This window comes from Neodiprion pinetum, chromosome 5 (genome assembly GCF_021155775.2).
Source record: "Neodiprion pinetum isolate iyNeoPine1 chromosome 5, iyNeoPine1.2, whole genome shotgun sequence".
NCBI classification, from domain to species: Eukaryota; Metazoa; Arthropoda; class Insecta; order Hymenoptera; family Diprionidae; genus Neodiprion; species Neodiprion pinetum.
The window spans coordinates 30,423,110-30,437,118 of record NC_060236.1 but is presented as its reverse complement, the minus strand read 5'-3'; the positions used below and the strand labels follow the sequence as shown (position 1 = coordinate 30,437,118).

The following is a 14,009-nucleotide window of genomic DNA, read 5'->3' as shown; positions in this document are numbered from 1 at the left end:
CAGTCTGGAGGTTAGGGCATTCATGCACTTTCCTGAACAGTAATGTTCATTAATGGGTTTACGCTGACTGACTATTTTTTTGTCATGAAAAGTAAAACGAGTGTTCTTTCTATAGAAATTTTACGTGTCTTAGTTCAACGCATCGTTTATTTCGAGTAGTTTGCCTCTTTCTGTTACTTGCGTCGCTAGTCACTGGCATATGAAATTTGATTAGAAAGGAAACTCCTTACAGTTTTTATTCCAAAAATGCAAAAACCTTGTCCGTACAATTTTCGTACTAACGGCGTGCAACTGACGTCGGCGTCACAAGGCTTAGGTATTCCAAATTGGTTCAAGCATCAGTGCGACAAGAAGAGCAAACGTATTCTGTCTCCGTTTGTAGAATATCCGAGGCGAAACTTATAGCACGGTCTTTCGATCTTATCAATTTATTTACTTCGTGGCGTGTTGTTTGCTACCCAGCAGCAGGGGAGAGGAGACAAAAAAGTCCGTTAGGAAGCGAGGATTCAAGAAGAAGTACAGCAAAAAGACGCCAAGCAGCTAATCAAAACAAAAGAATAGTTGATGATCGCACACGATAGCGCAGATAATCGTTAGTTTGATATATCAACACTATTACAACGAGAGGAGCTGGAATCGTCGCAATAATCACAAAATAAATATTTACATACGTATGTATGATAACTCCGAGTGCATTGGTCAAAATTGATCGTGTTGACATTTCGATCAGCCTACCAATCATTCGCATTTTATTTTTCCCACGAGAATCGGTAACGTCGCATTGACAAGATACTTACTTTTGAGTAATACGCTAGTTAATGCGTGCGACTTGAACGCGCAAATTGTAGTTCGTACAGATATTTACATCTACGCACGAGAAATACAAGGAATTGAGTCGCAGTTCCAGTACCCAATACCATAAAGCAAAGCTCAATAACCGTGAGAAAATGAAGTCCTCGTCAAAATCGTTTAAAGAAACGCGTCCGTTCGGTAAGTGAATAAATGAATAAATGATAGCATCAAATTTAGGTTATTTAATCTACTGCTTAATGCGTATAAGGCTATTATTTTCGCTATTCTGCACGTATAATTATGGAAACAAACAAAAATAATAATAATAATGATAGCCGTAATCATAACAATGAAAATAATATGCGATAAGATGTTTCTTTTTAATCCTTGAGAGAGCTAAAACCATTTTTATTATATAAATAAACAAATCGAAAACCACCTATAATACTTCTTGTTCACTATTTTCAACTTTACTTTGACTATTTACAGTGCAGCGTGTCGCTGAGGTTGAATTAATTAGGCAACAACATCCAAATAAGATTCCGATAATTGTCGAAAGGTTCGCCGGAGAAAAACAATTGCCAATTATGGATAAATTCAAATTTTTAGTACCTGATCACCTGACTGTAGCCGAGCTTATAAAAATTATTAGGTGAGTCGCAATTTCACAAAGGAATCATGTTTCATTTTTATTATTTTTTTTTTAGTGTTCTTACTAAATTGTACCTCATTCAATTACTTCGAATTAATCCACTTCTTTATTATCTCTCTCTGAGATAGGTCGCCAGAAATTTTCTTTTATATCTACTTTGTGCGAAACAATTTTCTGAACATGTTGCAGTAGTTTAGTAAATCAAATGACATAAAAACTCTGTTTTGTCATGCTTGGAAATAGGCGCAGGCTACACCTTCATCCGACCCAAGCATTTTTTCTGTTAATTAATCAAAGAAGCATGGCTAGTGGAAGCTTGACAATGGCGCAGCTCTATCAGCACGAAAAAGACGCCGATGGTTTTCTTTACATTGTTTTCGCTAGCCAAGAAGTATTTGGTTGCTAAATTGCGACTGGTGTGATTCTAGGTGAGTCTTCGGTGATTATACACAAATTGTAAGAATTACCTATATAATATGAAATTAAAGAACTTGGCGTACTTATGCTCTGTGTGTTGCAAAGAATTCATAGCTAGTGCCAAAAACTGCTGCGTGAACATTAAAGATGACTAATATCCAAAAGGAGGATGAATTGTTACACATATCTTACTTTTACTTGTATTTACTGACTTTTAATGGTATCAAATACATGCAAACAGCGATGTAAATTATATTCAAATAAATATCAGTAATTTTATCGAATTATAATACAGTGTATAGAAAGCTGGGTTTTCTATTTGAAATAACATTTTCTTGAAATATTATCCTATATCTGTTGTTAAAGTGATATAAAAATTAATAAAATCAATTCACTGCATTGTTGTTGTTGAGTAAATTTCAAGGACACTTTACCTGTAATATTTACTGTCGTTTTTTTATTGTATTTCATTTACATTAGGATACATGAATCAGAGGATGCCTCTGTCTTTTCTATACATGCATGCGTTACAAATGTCTAATACTGAAAACCGACTTATTGCTATTTCAGATTTAATTATTTTATACAAAAATATCGAACGACGGGTGATAAATACTGTTGAACTTATTGCAACTGTGATTAGGCTGTTGCGTGTTGTGTGAGAATAAGTTTGAGAATACATGAGGGACATGTTAAATGCAAACTGAATTAAAGAATAAAAAGGAAAGTAAACAAATTATATACCTCCAGTAAAAAGAGAGCTGATAATCCTAGTAGTTGATTATTCTTGACTTAATTATCGTTTTATTGTACCCATTCATTGTACTGAAAGTTTAATTATCACGTCAATCACTATAATGTTATAACAAGTCGAACTACTAGTGTGAAACAGCTCAAATACTTGATGAAAAAATACTACGAAATATCATATTTTTATTTGAGCCTGAATGTTGACATTGAGATTTCTTTATTAACCGTTTTTGTTTAAGCGTCATATCCTATTGTTACTTATTAATTTGTATTAACTACACTCGCACATGTATAATTATATCGTGATAGTTCCTCAAATTGCCTGCTGAAAAATAATTGTTTTGTAACAATCTTATCCTTATTCAAGAAATGTTACAGTAGAATCTAAACAAATAATCTCCTTTATGATAATATTGGAATATATTTACAGATAAAATGTATTAAGTAGCGGTAATAGTATTTTGTACGTTAGTAGTTAGTTGAGGAAAATGGCAACAAAATATTCTAAAGTTAACAGATTTTGCAATATGTTCGTACAAGTATTTTTTAGTAATTAGAAGATTGTAAGTTTTTCTCATATTATAATTATTAATTTTTTTGAGGCTGATAGTTTTTCTTAGTAATATCAAAATTCATTTGTTCGTAAGATCTTCATAAACCAATCGAAACGAAGTGTTTCGTATTTGCTATTTTTGTTTATCTTAATCAATTGAATTTTCTTTGATGATAATTTCATCTTTTCGGTAGTTCAAAGCATGGGTTAATAAAAAAAAACTGTTAGTTATTTAAAATATCAAATAGCCTTCTTGAAAATAATATATTTTTTGCTTACTCTTTCCTTCAAACTAGATGCAATAAACTGTCATTAATAACGTGCATATAATATACTTATTCTATACAAAAAGATAAATTACAATTCGGAGGAAAAAATACTCATTGAATTCCTATGTCAGGCAATTACGAGTGTTTTTGAAACTATTCAGGTAGAATCAGCTGTGAATTATTGATTAATGTAATTATCATGTAATGTCTCCTTTGTTTAAATAAATATTATTACTTTATGATACTTGTGAATCATTTTCTTTTTTTATAATGACTGATGTTTTTCCACGGTATCCTGACTTCGATCAGATATCTTTACGTTAAGAATATTCGTTCGCCGTGGAATTTTATTTTCTTTTAATGATTTTACTGATGTATTTAGAAAGATAACATTTGCAGTTTCGCTCACAGTATAGAGGTAAACATATAATTTGAAATAATAAAAATACACAACAGAATATCGATATTGTTGTCCTTTCTGCCTCACATTCGTTTTCGAGTTTTAACAATGATTCCTTTACTGGTAGACCCATTCAAATTCCATCGTTGTTTACAATAATTTGTTCTTGTGACCAAAGACCTGTTGCTAAAATTGATGAAACTTCTGTTATACGTATTATTATCATTAATCGCACATTCATACAATTCACAATTAGTCTAATGGTTTTTACCTATGCCAAATTTAATCAGGGATGAGAATTTGAACAGCATTCATTTTCACAATCGCTGCAATCAACTGCTAATTATAAGGCTTTAACGCAGGTACAATTCAAACGGGCAAAACTCAATTCGTATACTGGGCTGGATCTACCAATGAGATTGGTATTGTCGAGTATAAGGACGTGGTGTTTGTTTACTCTCAGTTCATCTGATGTTTACCTTCACAGAGGACACCTTGACTGGCTATACTAGCTGTGTTTGAGGGACGATATTTATTAAAAATGTAAAAGTTTTACTTGGTAAATGCGACGTTAGGGTTCGGAATTTTCATGGTAAATGAACTGATTTTTATTTGTGTTGATTATTTGATTATCTACCTTTCAAGATACTTAGTACTTTTTCTTTTTTAATATATATCTATATTCATAACATTCAGTTCGTATTCTCTTCTCATGTTCTTTTTTTTCTCGTCTGTACCAATCTCACGGTTCAACCTTTACCGTCAGTAGTAACGAACATCCTACATTGACCGTAATTTTGAAATTAGCGCGGAACTGTAAACAGCATGTACGGAGTACCATGATTGGTCAACGATCTTAGAATAAGAAAAATAGCGTCAGATAAAACAGAGCGTCGTCCATGTTTGTATGTACGTGTTCAAATGTGCAAAGCAGAAAGAATATATTTGAAAATTTTACCCATCAATCGCATGACAATGTAAAATAATTTCAGTTCATCATCGTGGCTTTAGGCTATTACAGCATCCATGAAAAATATGACAATGAAGAAAACCTGAGTGGATAAGAAAATCCCGAGATTCAATCGATCATATGACGCCATCTTGAATTGACATGGGCAAAACATGGCGCCTGACCCCAAGTTCCGAACATCGGGTAAGTTATTTTCAACTTTGCATTGTGATTGGCTGTTTAAACGCAGACATAAGTTAAGAGAAGAAGGGTGAAAGGTAGGGATAGGTTAGAGGTAAAGGGGGCAGAGCGGCGACAGGGGAAGCTGCGAGGGCAGGAGGGAGGGGAATGGAAAGGTAAAGTAAAGGTTAGAAGAGGTTATGAACTCTAACCCATGGATGGGTGGTGAAGTCTGGTAGCAGCTGTCAAATATTCAAATGTCGCGTAGTTAAATCATTTCTCTCTGTCGGCTTACAAAGGGTAAGTTTTACCACCGAAGTCTTAACAATTTATCTATTAAATAATTCACATCGGATTGCGTCCATTTAATCTCCCCACTCGATGAGAGTTACGATCTTTTGCCGCGAGTTCGTCGTGTTACGCGAGCTCAGGGCTAAAGTTCGCCCACATTTACCGTTTTACACGCATATAAACCCCTGTAATAACCGAAGAGATGCGTCATGCACACTCAAAATACATTTCTCCGCATACTTCGATACCAGTTGATCACACATTTGAAAACTATCACTGCGTGACCCTTTCGCTTTTATTCCGTGAAAAAACAATACTCACCTGTCGACATGAACATAACACATCCACGGACTTATCCGAGACAATCGGTCACGTGATAAAATCACGTATAAGTTCTTGAAAGTCCAAAATAATTCTCAAGCGTACACCTCGATCGTCGATTTTGCTTTTCCAACGAATTCGTCACGACTAAATGGTAAGATTTAGAAATTGTGGACAGATTATTTTCCGACCGACCGCAATGATTTGTTGATATATAAACAGTAAACGCGACACGCTAATTGGCTTGCGATCATGATAAATGAATATCACGTATATAAATTTGTCTCGATCGTTTAATTTTTTCTTTTTTTTTTTTTTCTTCTCAGTTTAAAATATTTCGTTACATATAGTCCATTTTCTTTCTTCGTCAGCGAGTCATTAAATTTTATGACTCACTTTTCAGTCGAAACATCAACTCTAGCTATGAGTAATCTGAAAGATAATATAAATACGTATATGCAATACCGCGTGCGCGGTATTACTATTGCACGGTGAACATAGTTGGAAGAGATTTCTTGTACAAGTTCGATTTTCCTAATTCGAATTTTTCGAACGCATCAGCAGAAAAAAAAAGAAAGATGTTCGCTTGAAACGTTACTTGTTTTTAACGCGTTTGCGTACAGCTACATAAGGCACGCGGCAGAGATAATATTATCATTTCTCTGTTGAACGTATGTACGTGTCAATTGCACCTGCGCTGCCGTTAACACCAGAGATATACGCCATGTCGGTCAAGTAACCTTCGGACCTGTGGCGACCTTTACCTGCTGCTGCGTGCGACCATCCGTTGAATGTATGCTATGCCTTTGCACGTATATGCTTACGAATAGGTATAATAGGTATACCTGTATACTTGTACACCTGACATGGCTGGCGTCTACGCAAACGTAAAATCGCTTCTAAATGACTCGCCCCGTATGTTCTTTTCCATTCCGTTTTGCAACTTCGTCGTCTTGTTATACACATGCGAGCATCATTATTGGAAAAGAAAAAAAAATAAATAAATAAAATACAAATAAAAGAACACGTAATTGTCCTCCATGTTACGTGGTGTACCGTCGAATCGAACAAACCTGTGCAAAGAAAGACAACAATCTTTTCAAGGCTACATAATATGCATAAGAGTGCGAGCGGTATTTCTGCAGGCGCAAAACACGAGAATTATAACGGACCTCTCGCTTTAATTATATACTTGTAGACATATTGTTTGCAAGAGTAAATCGTTCGGACCAATTTCGTGAGCATCGGTGTTCCGATGTCCGATTACGCGAATCTATTATCTATGGCACAGGCTCGGCAGATACATGCTTGCGGCATCGCAGGTGAGCTTAGAATGCACCTGGCTGCTGCTGTCGTTCGAAAATCGGAGTGTCGAAGTGACCCGCAACCTGCCAACCTGCCAGAGCAGAGAACGGCTCGTGAATGGTTGTGTACCTGTACAAGGTTGAGTTTGGGCAGTCAGTGGTAAATTTCACGTGGTACGTTTCGCTCTTATTGAGTAGTGGATTCGTGAACCTGGTGAATTCTCGCTTTATAATAGTGTTATTTTCGTGCGCGTCCGTCGCTACCAGGTTTCGGATCGGTTCTCAAATCATGTGCCGATTAATGGCTAAGTAATAATAACCCTGTCACGAAATCGGATACCATATTCCTATACGAATGGCACTTCCAAACCTTCGTCGACGTTCAACTCTGCGATTGCTCACCGTTTCTGCATAGATACCTATGTGTATAACACCTATATACGTATGCTTGACCTCATGATACGAATACCAGGTACAGTATAATATACCGCACGGTAGAGCGTGTAGATGTATTTTACAACGCATAAGACTTCTGTAATAGGTGGTGTCCGTTTGTCATTACTAAAATTATTCCAAGTCGTCGAACGGTCGAAGGAATTCTTTCTAACCTTTGTGACTGTGTACACATTCGATAGCCAGTTGTTTCCGTTGGAAATTCAACGTGTACGAGTATGAACGTGCCTCGATGACTCCAATACACTTTCAACTCACTTTGACCTTTGGTGGCCATGTTGTATAGTCGTTGTCAAAAATCTTCGCAGTTGTATTTAGTTGACGTATAGTAATACCGTCTGGAGGCCTTCTTCGATTTGTTCTTGGCGGGAAAGTAGTACGTGATTATCATTTTTATTTTCTTTAAATCGTTTTGTTTTTAAGGTTTAGGTTTTTTTTTTTTTTTTTAATGATTCATCACTTGAACCCACGAGTTCTTATATAAGCAATGTCAAGACGTGCTTAATTAAATAGCAACGATTGCCTCGGGGTTTGAAAAATAATTGCATCCGCGACGGGTAAATTGTGAGGTATATTATATTATGTTTCCGAGGTAAATTTCAGGTCGTTCACTGCAGTCATGCTGCAATTCATTCGAAATGTTCGTATGTCAGCATGTCAGCTTCGAAGACGTTACACATCGAAGGTTTCACGTCATCAGCGTATCGCGAAAGCTATAATATTTGTTGTATATAGCGTGCACCTTAATTCTATAGAAGAAGGAATAAAGCATACATAGGGATAAATATGTACACGGATAGAGATATAATGTAGGTTTATTCAACCGTCGATGTTTCTCGGAATATTTAAATAATCGGAGCCACTCATTTTCACGTTGTTTTGTTAATATGAACGAATCGTTCTTTCATTCGTGTTCAAATTTTAAAATTTCAATTTTCCGCAGTTTTCGTGGATAGTTTCGTGGACAAGTTAGGTGTAAATACAATGTCGTTGGTAATATGAAGTACAAAATTAATGACGTAACACGGACGTATATCATGTGTACATTTAATCTTGGAAAATATAAATTTCAATGAATATATAACAAATTCTTGACGCTGTTCAATCAACCAATTCGTGCCGTTCTATTTTATCCAATTTCGTATTTCGCCGTTTAAAATCAGAATTTGCTATACTAAACTGGGACGTGTGGATTTCGCAGTCTTCAAAATTTCTAAATCCACTTCTAATTGCCTCCGAAATCAGCGTGGCATGTAAAATAACGCGTCATCGGAGCTGGGAGTATGATTTCTTAGTCCGTTCGAGGTTTCGATTTTTTCCATTATTTCAAAAACAGTCGAATACCAAGGAAAAAAAATAGAGTAATTTCAAATAAAATCCCGATCAGGATATATCAATTAACTAATGTATTTTGAGGAATCGATATAATGCACGCGTAGTTGGCCCCGTCTACGCGTTACAAGTATAATGCATGAAATTTTTGTCAAACGGTATTCGCTTCTCTTTCTCGTTGCCACAGTTCAAACGAAACAGTTTCGAACGTGAATTCCGTTGCGTCAGGTTCGTCTTCGATTTCGTCGGGGACATCAATGACGAATTATAGTGCATATGCTGTACATAATACATACGTAGATTGTATAATAAAATCAAACTTTTTATGACAGGCAGGTAGCTTAGGTCATGCACAACGGAAGGTGAGGAATTGTAGACTCTGTTGCGGAGATGAGGACCATCTTTCACTTCTTAAAATGGCGCCCGAAGAGGATGAGGTTAAAGGGGGAGGGGGAGGGAGAGGGGGGGGGGGGGCAAGAAACGGAAGGGGTAGTGGAGGGAAGGAGGCAGACGTTCGAACCGAACGATCTAGTTTACATTCCTGTGCTTTGACCGTGCCGAACAGGACCTGGAATGTATTAAAAATAATGTCGAAAATTCGTACGCCGCAGCGAGCCCTTTATTATTACACACGGTTTTCGAAACAAACCGTAATCCCTGGCTGTTCTATATACAACAGTTTCTTTACTTGACATATATATATATATATATATGTATATATATATGTGTGTATTTTTAAATTTATTTACACAACTCTTTTATTCTCGTTCTGTCTCATGTCGAGAATTAGTATTTACCTCAAGTGTATTTTCAAACGAATGGTACATACAATTAATGAATAAAAGATAATAAATATTTCTTCCGTTTATTAATATTATTGTTATCACTATCAGTAAATATTATTATATTCGTAATATTTGCAAATTGATCGTAAAATTAAGCCGTTATACGCATATGTACTTCAATCATTCATTCTTAGTATTTGAATAATTCTTGCTCACATCACAGGGGATTTTTACTTACTAGAATTTATAGTTACAATTGTTTAACAATGATAAATTGATTCGATCTTATTCTTGTGGCGATATCGCCATTTATGCTTGATCATTCGAGTAATTGGTTTCAGGGGAAAAATAAGACGCGATTAACTATATATTAATATAAACTACAATACTGATATTTGTTGTTATAAATAGGTAATTTTTCAAATAACAATAAATTTTTTCATAAATCATTTCAGAAAGACATGGACAGAAATCACGTTGAGCAGAGCGATCATGCAAACAATTTGAACAATAGTGAAGCAGATGTTAAACTGGAAAGAGATTTTTGCAGTCTGGTACAGCAGCCAGGCATGGATCATATCGGGGACATCGAAGTAGTGGTAAGAATCATATAATTCACTTACATACGTCAAAATGCATAGAAATTTTTTTTGTCAATTGTGAAATTACTTACGGACATTGTTCTGGTTTTTATGGCCTGACGACAGTCTTATTTTGACCAATTATTTATCATATTTTGTATCATTTCAGCTCCCATTTAACAGAGACGCTCGAGGCCCTCTTGGTTTGGGTTTATCGTTGGAGTTGTGCGTCGTTTGCGGAGATCGTGCAAGCGGACGGCACTACGGTGCGATAAGTTGCGAGGGATGTAAAGGCTTCTTCAAACGGAGCATTAGAAAGCAGCTCGGGTACCAGTGCAGGGGTAGTAAAACGTGCGAAGTAACGAAACATCACAGAAATCGTTGCCAATATTGCAGACTTCAGAAATGCTTGGCGATGGGAATGCGCAGTGACTGTAAGTCCCATTTCACTGGATGGGAGTAAATTACGACTGTTAAATTTCAAAATCAATCCTTTTAGAATCGAAATGACCTCGGACATTAGAACGAGCTTTAAATTTTTACCTGGTTCACTATCGAACGATGATTGTCAGTGAAAAACTTGATGGATGTAATAAACATAAGCAAGCTTGGGGTGTTGCAGCGGTACAGCACGAGAGGAAGCCTGTTTTGGGGGACTCGGGTAGCGGAAAAGTCGGGAATCGTAGTCCCAGGGTGAAGCCAGAACCACAACAATCGATCCCTGAGACACCGCTGACTTGGGAACAGCCAGAAAGTCCGAGTATGGAGGAACAGAGCAATGACAGCGATCTCAGCGACGTTTTGACCCTTGCCAGAGAGCGTTCTTTAATTTCTCACGCCCTGGACAGTATGGCCAGACTTATTGGGGAGGTAAGCGACACTTTTTAAGAAAAAAGTGGCGTTTCATTTGCTTTGTCTGTTTATTGATTTGGCGACCTGGAAATGAGTTACTTCTTGATATTATTTCTGTTGATGATTCTAGAGCGTCAATGGCACTAATGAATCCGAGGAGGAATGGACGGGCCAATTATTGTACGAAAAACACACGCAGTTTGAACTCAAAGCTCCTAGTCCAGCACCTGCTTATCTTTCGGTACATTACATATGTGAAAGCGCTGCTAGATTGTTATTTTTATCTGTACACTGGGCCAGAGGTATACCAGCATTTCAAGCATTACCGTAAGCTTTTCTTTTACACAAATTATTCGAAGGGCTGGCAGCAAGTCACTTTTCTGATTTCTGATATTTTTATGTATTGAATTTTCTTTCACGTTCAGAGTCAAGCTCGCTGCTACCAACCCCGTTATTACGAATTAGGAGGTGGTCTAACTCAGATTTCGCTTATGCGATACAGACAGACTGCCTCTTTCGACTAATATACCTAATCTTCGCAGTTCAGTCCAATAAGATTGAAAACATGTATTCTTTTTTTCACAGCTCCGAAGTGCAGACGACACTGGTGCGTAGTTCTTGGGGTCAACTTTTCACCCTAGGCTTAGCACAGTGTGCTCACACGTTGTCTCTTCCCAGTATTTTAACATCAATTGTTAATCATCTTCAAGCTAGTATAGCCCAGGAAAAAATAACAGCTAGCAAAGTTAAACTTGTTACTGAACACATATGCCGTCTTCAAGACTGCGTCAGTTCGCTTCACAAGCTCCAAGTTGACGCGACGGAATTCGCCTACTTGAAAGCTCTCACTCTGTTCAGCGCCGGTAAATAATAATGATGATAGCATTAACAACAACGGCAGTGGAAAACTTAGTAATGAGCAAATTGTCTGATCAATATTAGGATGAAGCTAAACCAAATTTATATTTTTGTTTTTTGTCAAGAGAAATTTTTCTGCCCCCTTCAGATAACGTGATGTCTGGCGTTTGGCGTAAGAAAGTTGAGGTCCTGCAAGAGGCTGCCTGGAACGAGCTGCAGCGGTGTGTCGGGGCTGAAAGATTACCCCGTCTCCTAATCAGGCTTCCGCCGTTGCGTTCCATCGACCCACGAGTACTCGAGGATCTTTTTTTTGCTGGTCTTATTGGCAGGGTAAGCGTTGCCAGCGTAGTGCCTTACATTCTCACCATGCCAGACTGTAAAACTGAGCCCGAGAACCACATGGGATGACCAAGTTTAATTTGCCTCTGTCGCAGTTGTTTAAGTATTTACGATGCTATAAGACCATGTGTTAAATAAACTCTGGCCAGATCAGGTGAAAGTGGTTCGCGACATTTTGAAAATGCAACGTACCACGAGAAATTTAATGAAAAAGTTTCGCTGTATTGTCAATATTGTAGTAATATGGGTCTTGCTATAAAGTTGTAGTTATAAATAAGAAAGGATATAGGGAGAAATAAAAGTTTATTGGCCTGTAATTTCAACCAGTATACAGTAGACATATTCTAAACAAGGACATGAAAATGATTTCGTGGAACAGAATTTCTTATTAAAAAATACAGTATTTATTTTTCTAACAGCTGGAGTAAAGTTTCGTTTACGATCGATATGCTGAACTAGGATAAAAAAATAAACATAGTAACTGTAATACGTGATCAAGGATGAATCAAAATAAGAAAGCTCTAGCCAGAGATTGGAGAAAAATATATTCGTATATGAGAACAAAACCTTTTGGATACAAAACAAATACAAATTTTGAATAGCATAAAAATAGTTAAAAAACGTTTTGCGTTTCCCGTATAGTATGTGAAACGAGCCAATAATGAATTTTTAAACATTGTATCGTAATAATAGGTATTCCTTTATTGCGATTTCACATGTATTATACATCCTTGACGTGTGAAAAAGGTATTAGAAAATTACAAGTATTTGAGACCAAGCATATTTGTAACGAATGAGAAATTTGTATTTTTTATCTGTTTCGCCCTCTTGCGAAAAACGTCAATATACTTAAATACTATTTTAAGAGTTTTCAAAGAGTTGAAATAAAAACGTTGACTCGACTAAATGTACATTATATTTAGGTTAATTGTTAATAAATAATAATCAACTAATAATATTGTATAATATCAGTTATATAAATGAACTCGTAAAATGAGAGTATTTTCACAAAAATTAGAAATGGATTACTTCACAATTTTGTTAAGCTGCAGTGAAACATCGAAAATAATTCACGCAATTGACGTTCCTCGTTTCGAGAAAAATTCATTGTACAAAAAAAAGTTATACATATACGTATATATATGTATATGAACACATGTATAACGTAAATCATAAATGTTACGTCAACTTTGTCGGGTGATATAGGAACGACATGTTGTTCATAAAAAAAAAAAAAATGATTCTATTCAGAATTGAAAAATCCTATAAATGTATGAAAAGCGCGCATTCATTTCGTTGAAAAATTATCTCGCTGTAACCTGTATTAGTGTGATGTAAATCATAATGAACTGCATTATTTCGTGAAATCTAACTGGACTCGATTGGATATTCTCGGATACATGTATTCATTTTTAAACTCGATGATTAATTACGTTGCGTATCATTTAGACTGTGACGCTAAAGCGTTACGTATATTCGTTATTAATTGGTGTGCGGGCTTTCTATTTAACAAAAAATATTTGCATTGTTAAGTATTGAAGAGAAAATAGAAAACAATCAGTGAAAAAAAAAATAAGGAGAAAAAACGAGCCATGGCTCAAGATTTTTTATAAAATTTACCACTTTATAGAGTACAATATACAATGCGGAAGAAGTATTGCGGTGGTTTACTTTACTCTACTTGTAAGACCAGGTTGAGTACTTGAATGTATTTTGGTCATGTTTAGACCAACGAGCGGATAAAAATAGCTAAACAAAAAGTAAACATACGTATAAATATTTAGAAATAGATAAAATATTAAAGGGAAAACTGCAATGTATATAACAAAAAATGTGCCTATATTAAACAAATATTTATATTGATAATAATTTTGTAATTAGCATATATATATATGTATATATATACACGTATCCATGTATGTACGTGCATG

At 35.9% G+C, this 14,009-nt stretch overlaps 2 protein-coding genes and 1 long non-coding RNA gene across 15 annotated transcripts; 2 read left to right on the top strand and 1 right to left on the bottom strand.

Moving 5' to 3' along the window:
• Positions 1-459: 459 nt before the first annotated feature.
• LOC124220363 (microtubule-associated proteins 1A/1B light chain 3A) lies at positions 460-3,677 on the top strand. Of its 3 annotated transcripts, none has more exons than XM_069136002.1 (4): positions 460-990; positions 1,282-1,444; positions 1,688-1,872; positions 2,432-3,677. In XM_069136002.1, exons 1-3 carry the CDS (start codon positions 948-950, stop codon positions 1,848-1,850), a joined length of 369 nt encoding a protein of 122 aa, XP_068992103.1. In that variant the 5' UTR covers positions 460-947; the 3' UTR covers positions 1,851-1,872; positions 2,432-3,677. The 3 variants fall into 3 exon arrangements, with proteins under 3 accessions (XP_068992103.1, XP_068992102.1, XP_046485089.1); XM_069136001.1 differs by having other exon boundaries at positions 1,967-3,677; XM_046629133.2 differs by having other exon boundaries at positions 461-990; positions 1,688-3,677.
• Positions 1,732-5,802, bottom strand: LOC124220364 (uncharacterized). Its single transcript, XR_006883581.2, has 2 exons — positions 4,105-5,802; positions 1,732-4,019 (listed from the first exon to the last, which is right to left on the bottom strand). It is a non-coding gene; the product is annotated as an uncharacterized lncRNA (long non-coding RNA).
• On the top strand, positions 4,860-13,723 carry LOC124220360 (Hormone-receptor-like in 78). 11 transcript variants are annotated; one of them, XM_069136000.1, is made up of 7 exons: positions 4,860-4,986; positions 9,904-10,047; positions 10,199-10,463; positions 10,637-10,899; positions 11,012-11,208; positions 11,467-11,793; positions 11,888-12,025. In XM_069136000.1, the coding sequence occupies exons 1-6, from the start codon at positions 4,945-4,947 to the stop codon at positions 11,750-11,752; spliced, it is 1,197 nt and encodes a 398-aa protein (XP_068992101.1). In that variant the 5' UTR covers positions 4,860-4,944; the 3' UTR covers positions 11,753-11,793; positions 11,888-12,025. The 11 variants fall into 11 exon arrangements, with proteins under 11 accessions (XP_068992101.1, XP_046485063.1, XP_068992100.1 ...); XM_046629107.2 differs by having other exon boundaries at positions 4,874-4,986; positions 11,467-11,744; positions 11,888-13,723; XM_069135999.1 differs by having other exon boundaries at positions 4,881-4,986; positions 10,652-10,899; positions 11,467-11,744; positions 11,888-13,723.
• The last annotated feature ends 286 nt before the right edge of the window (positions 13,724-14,009 follow it).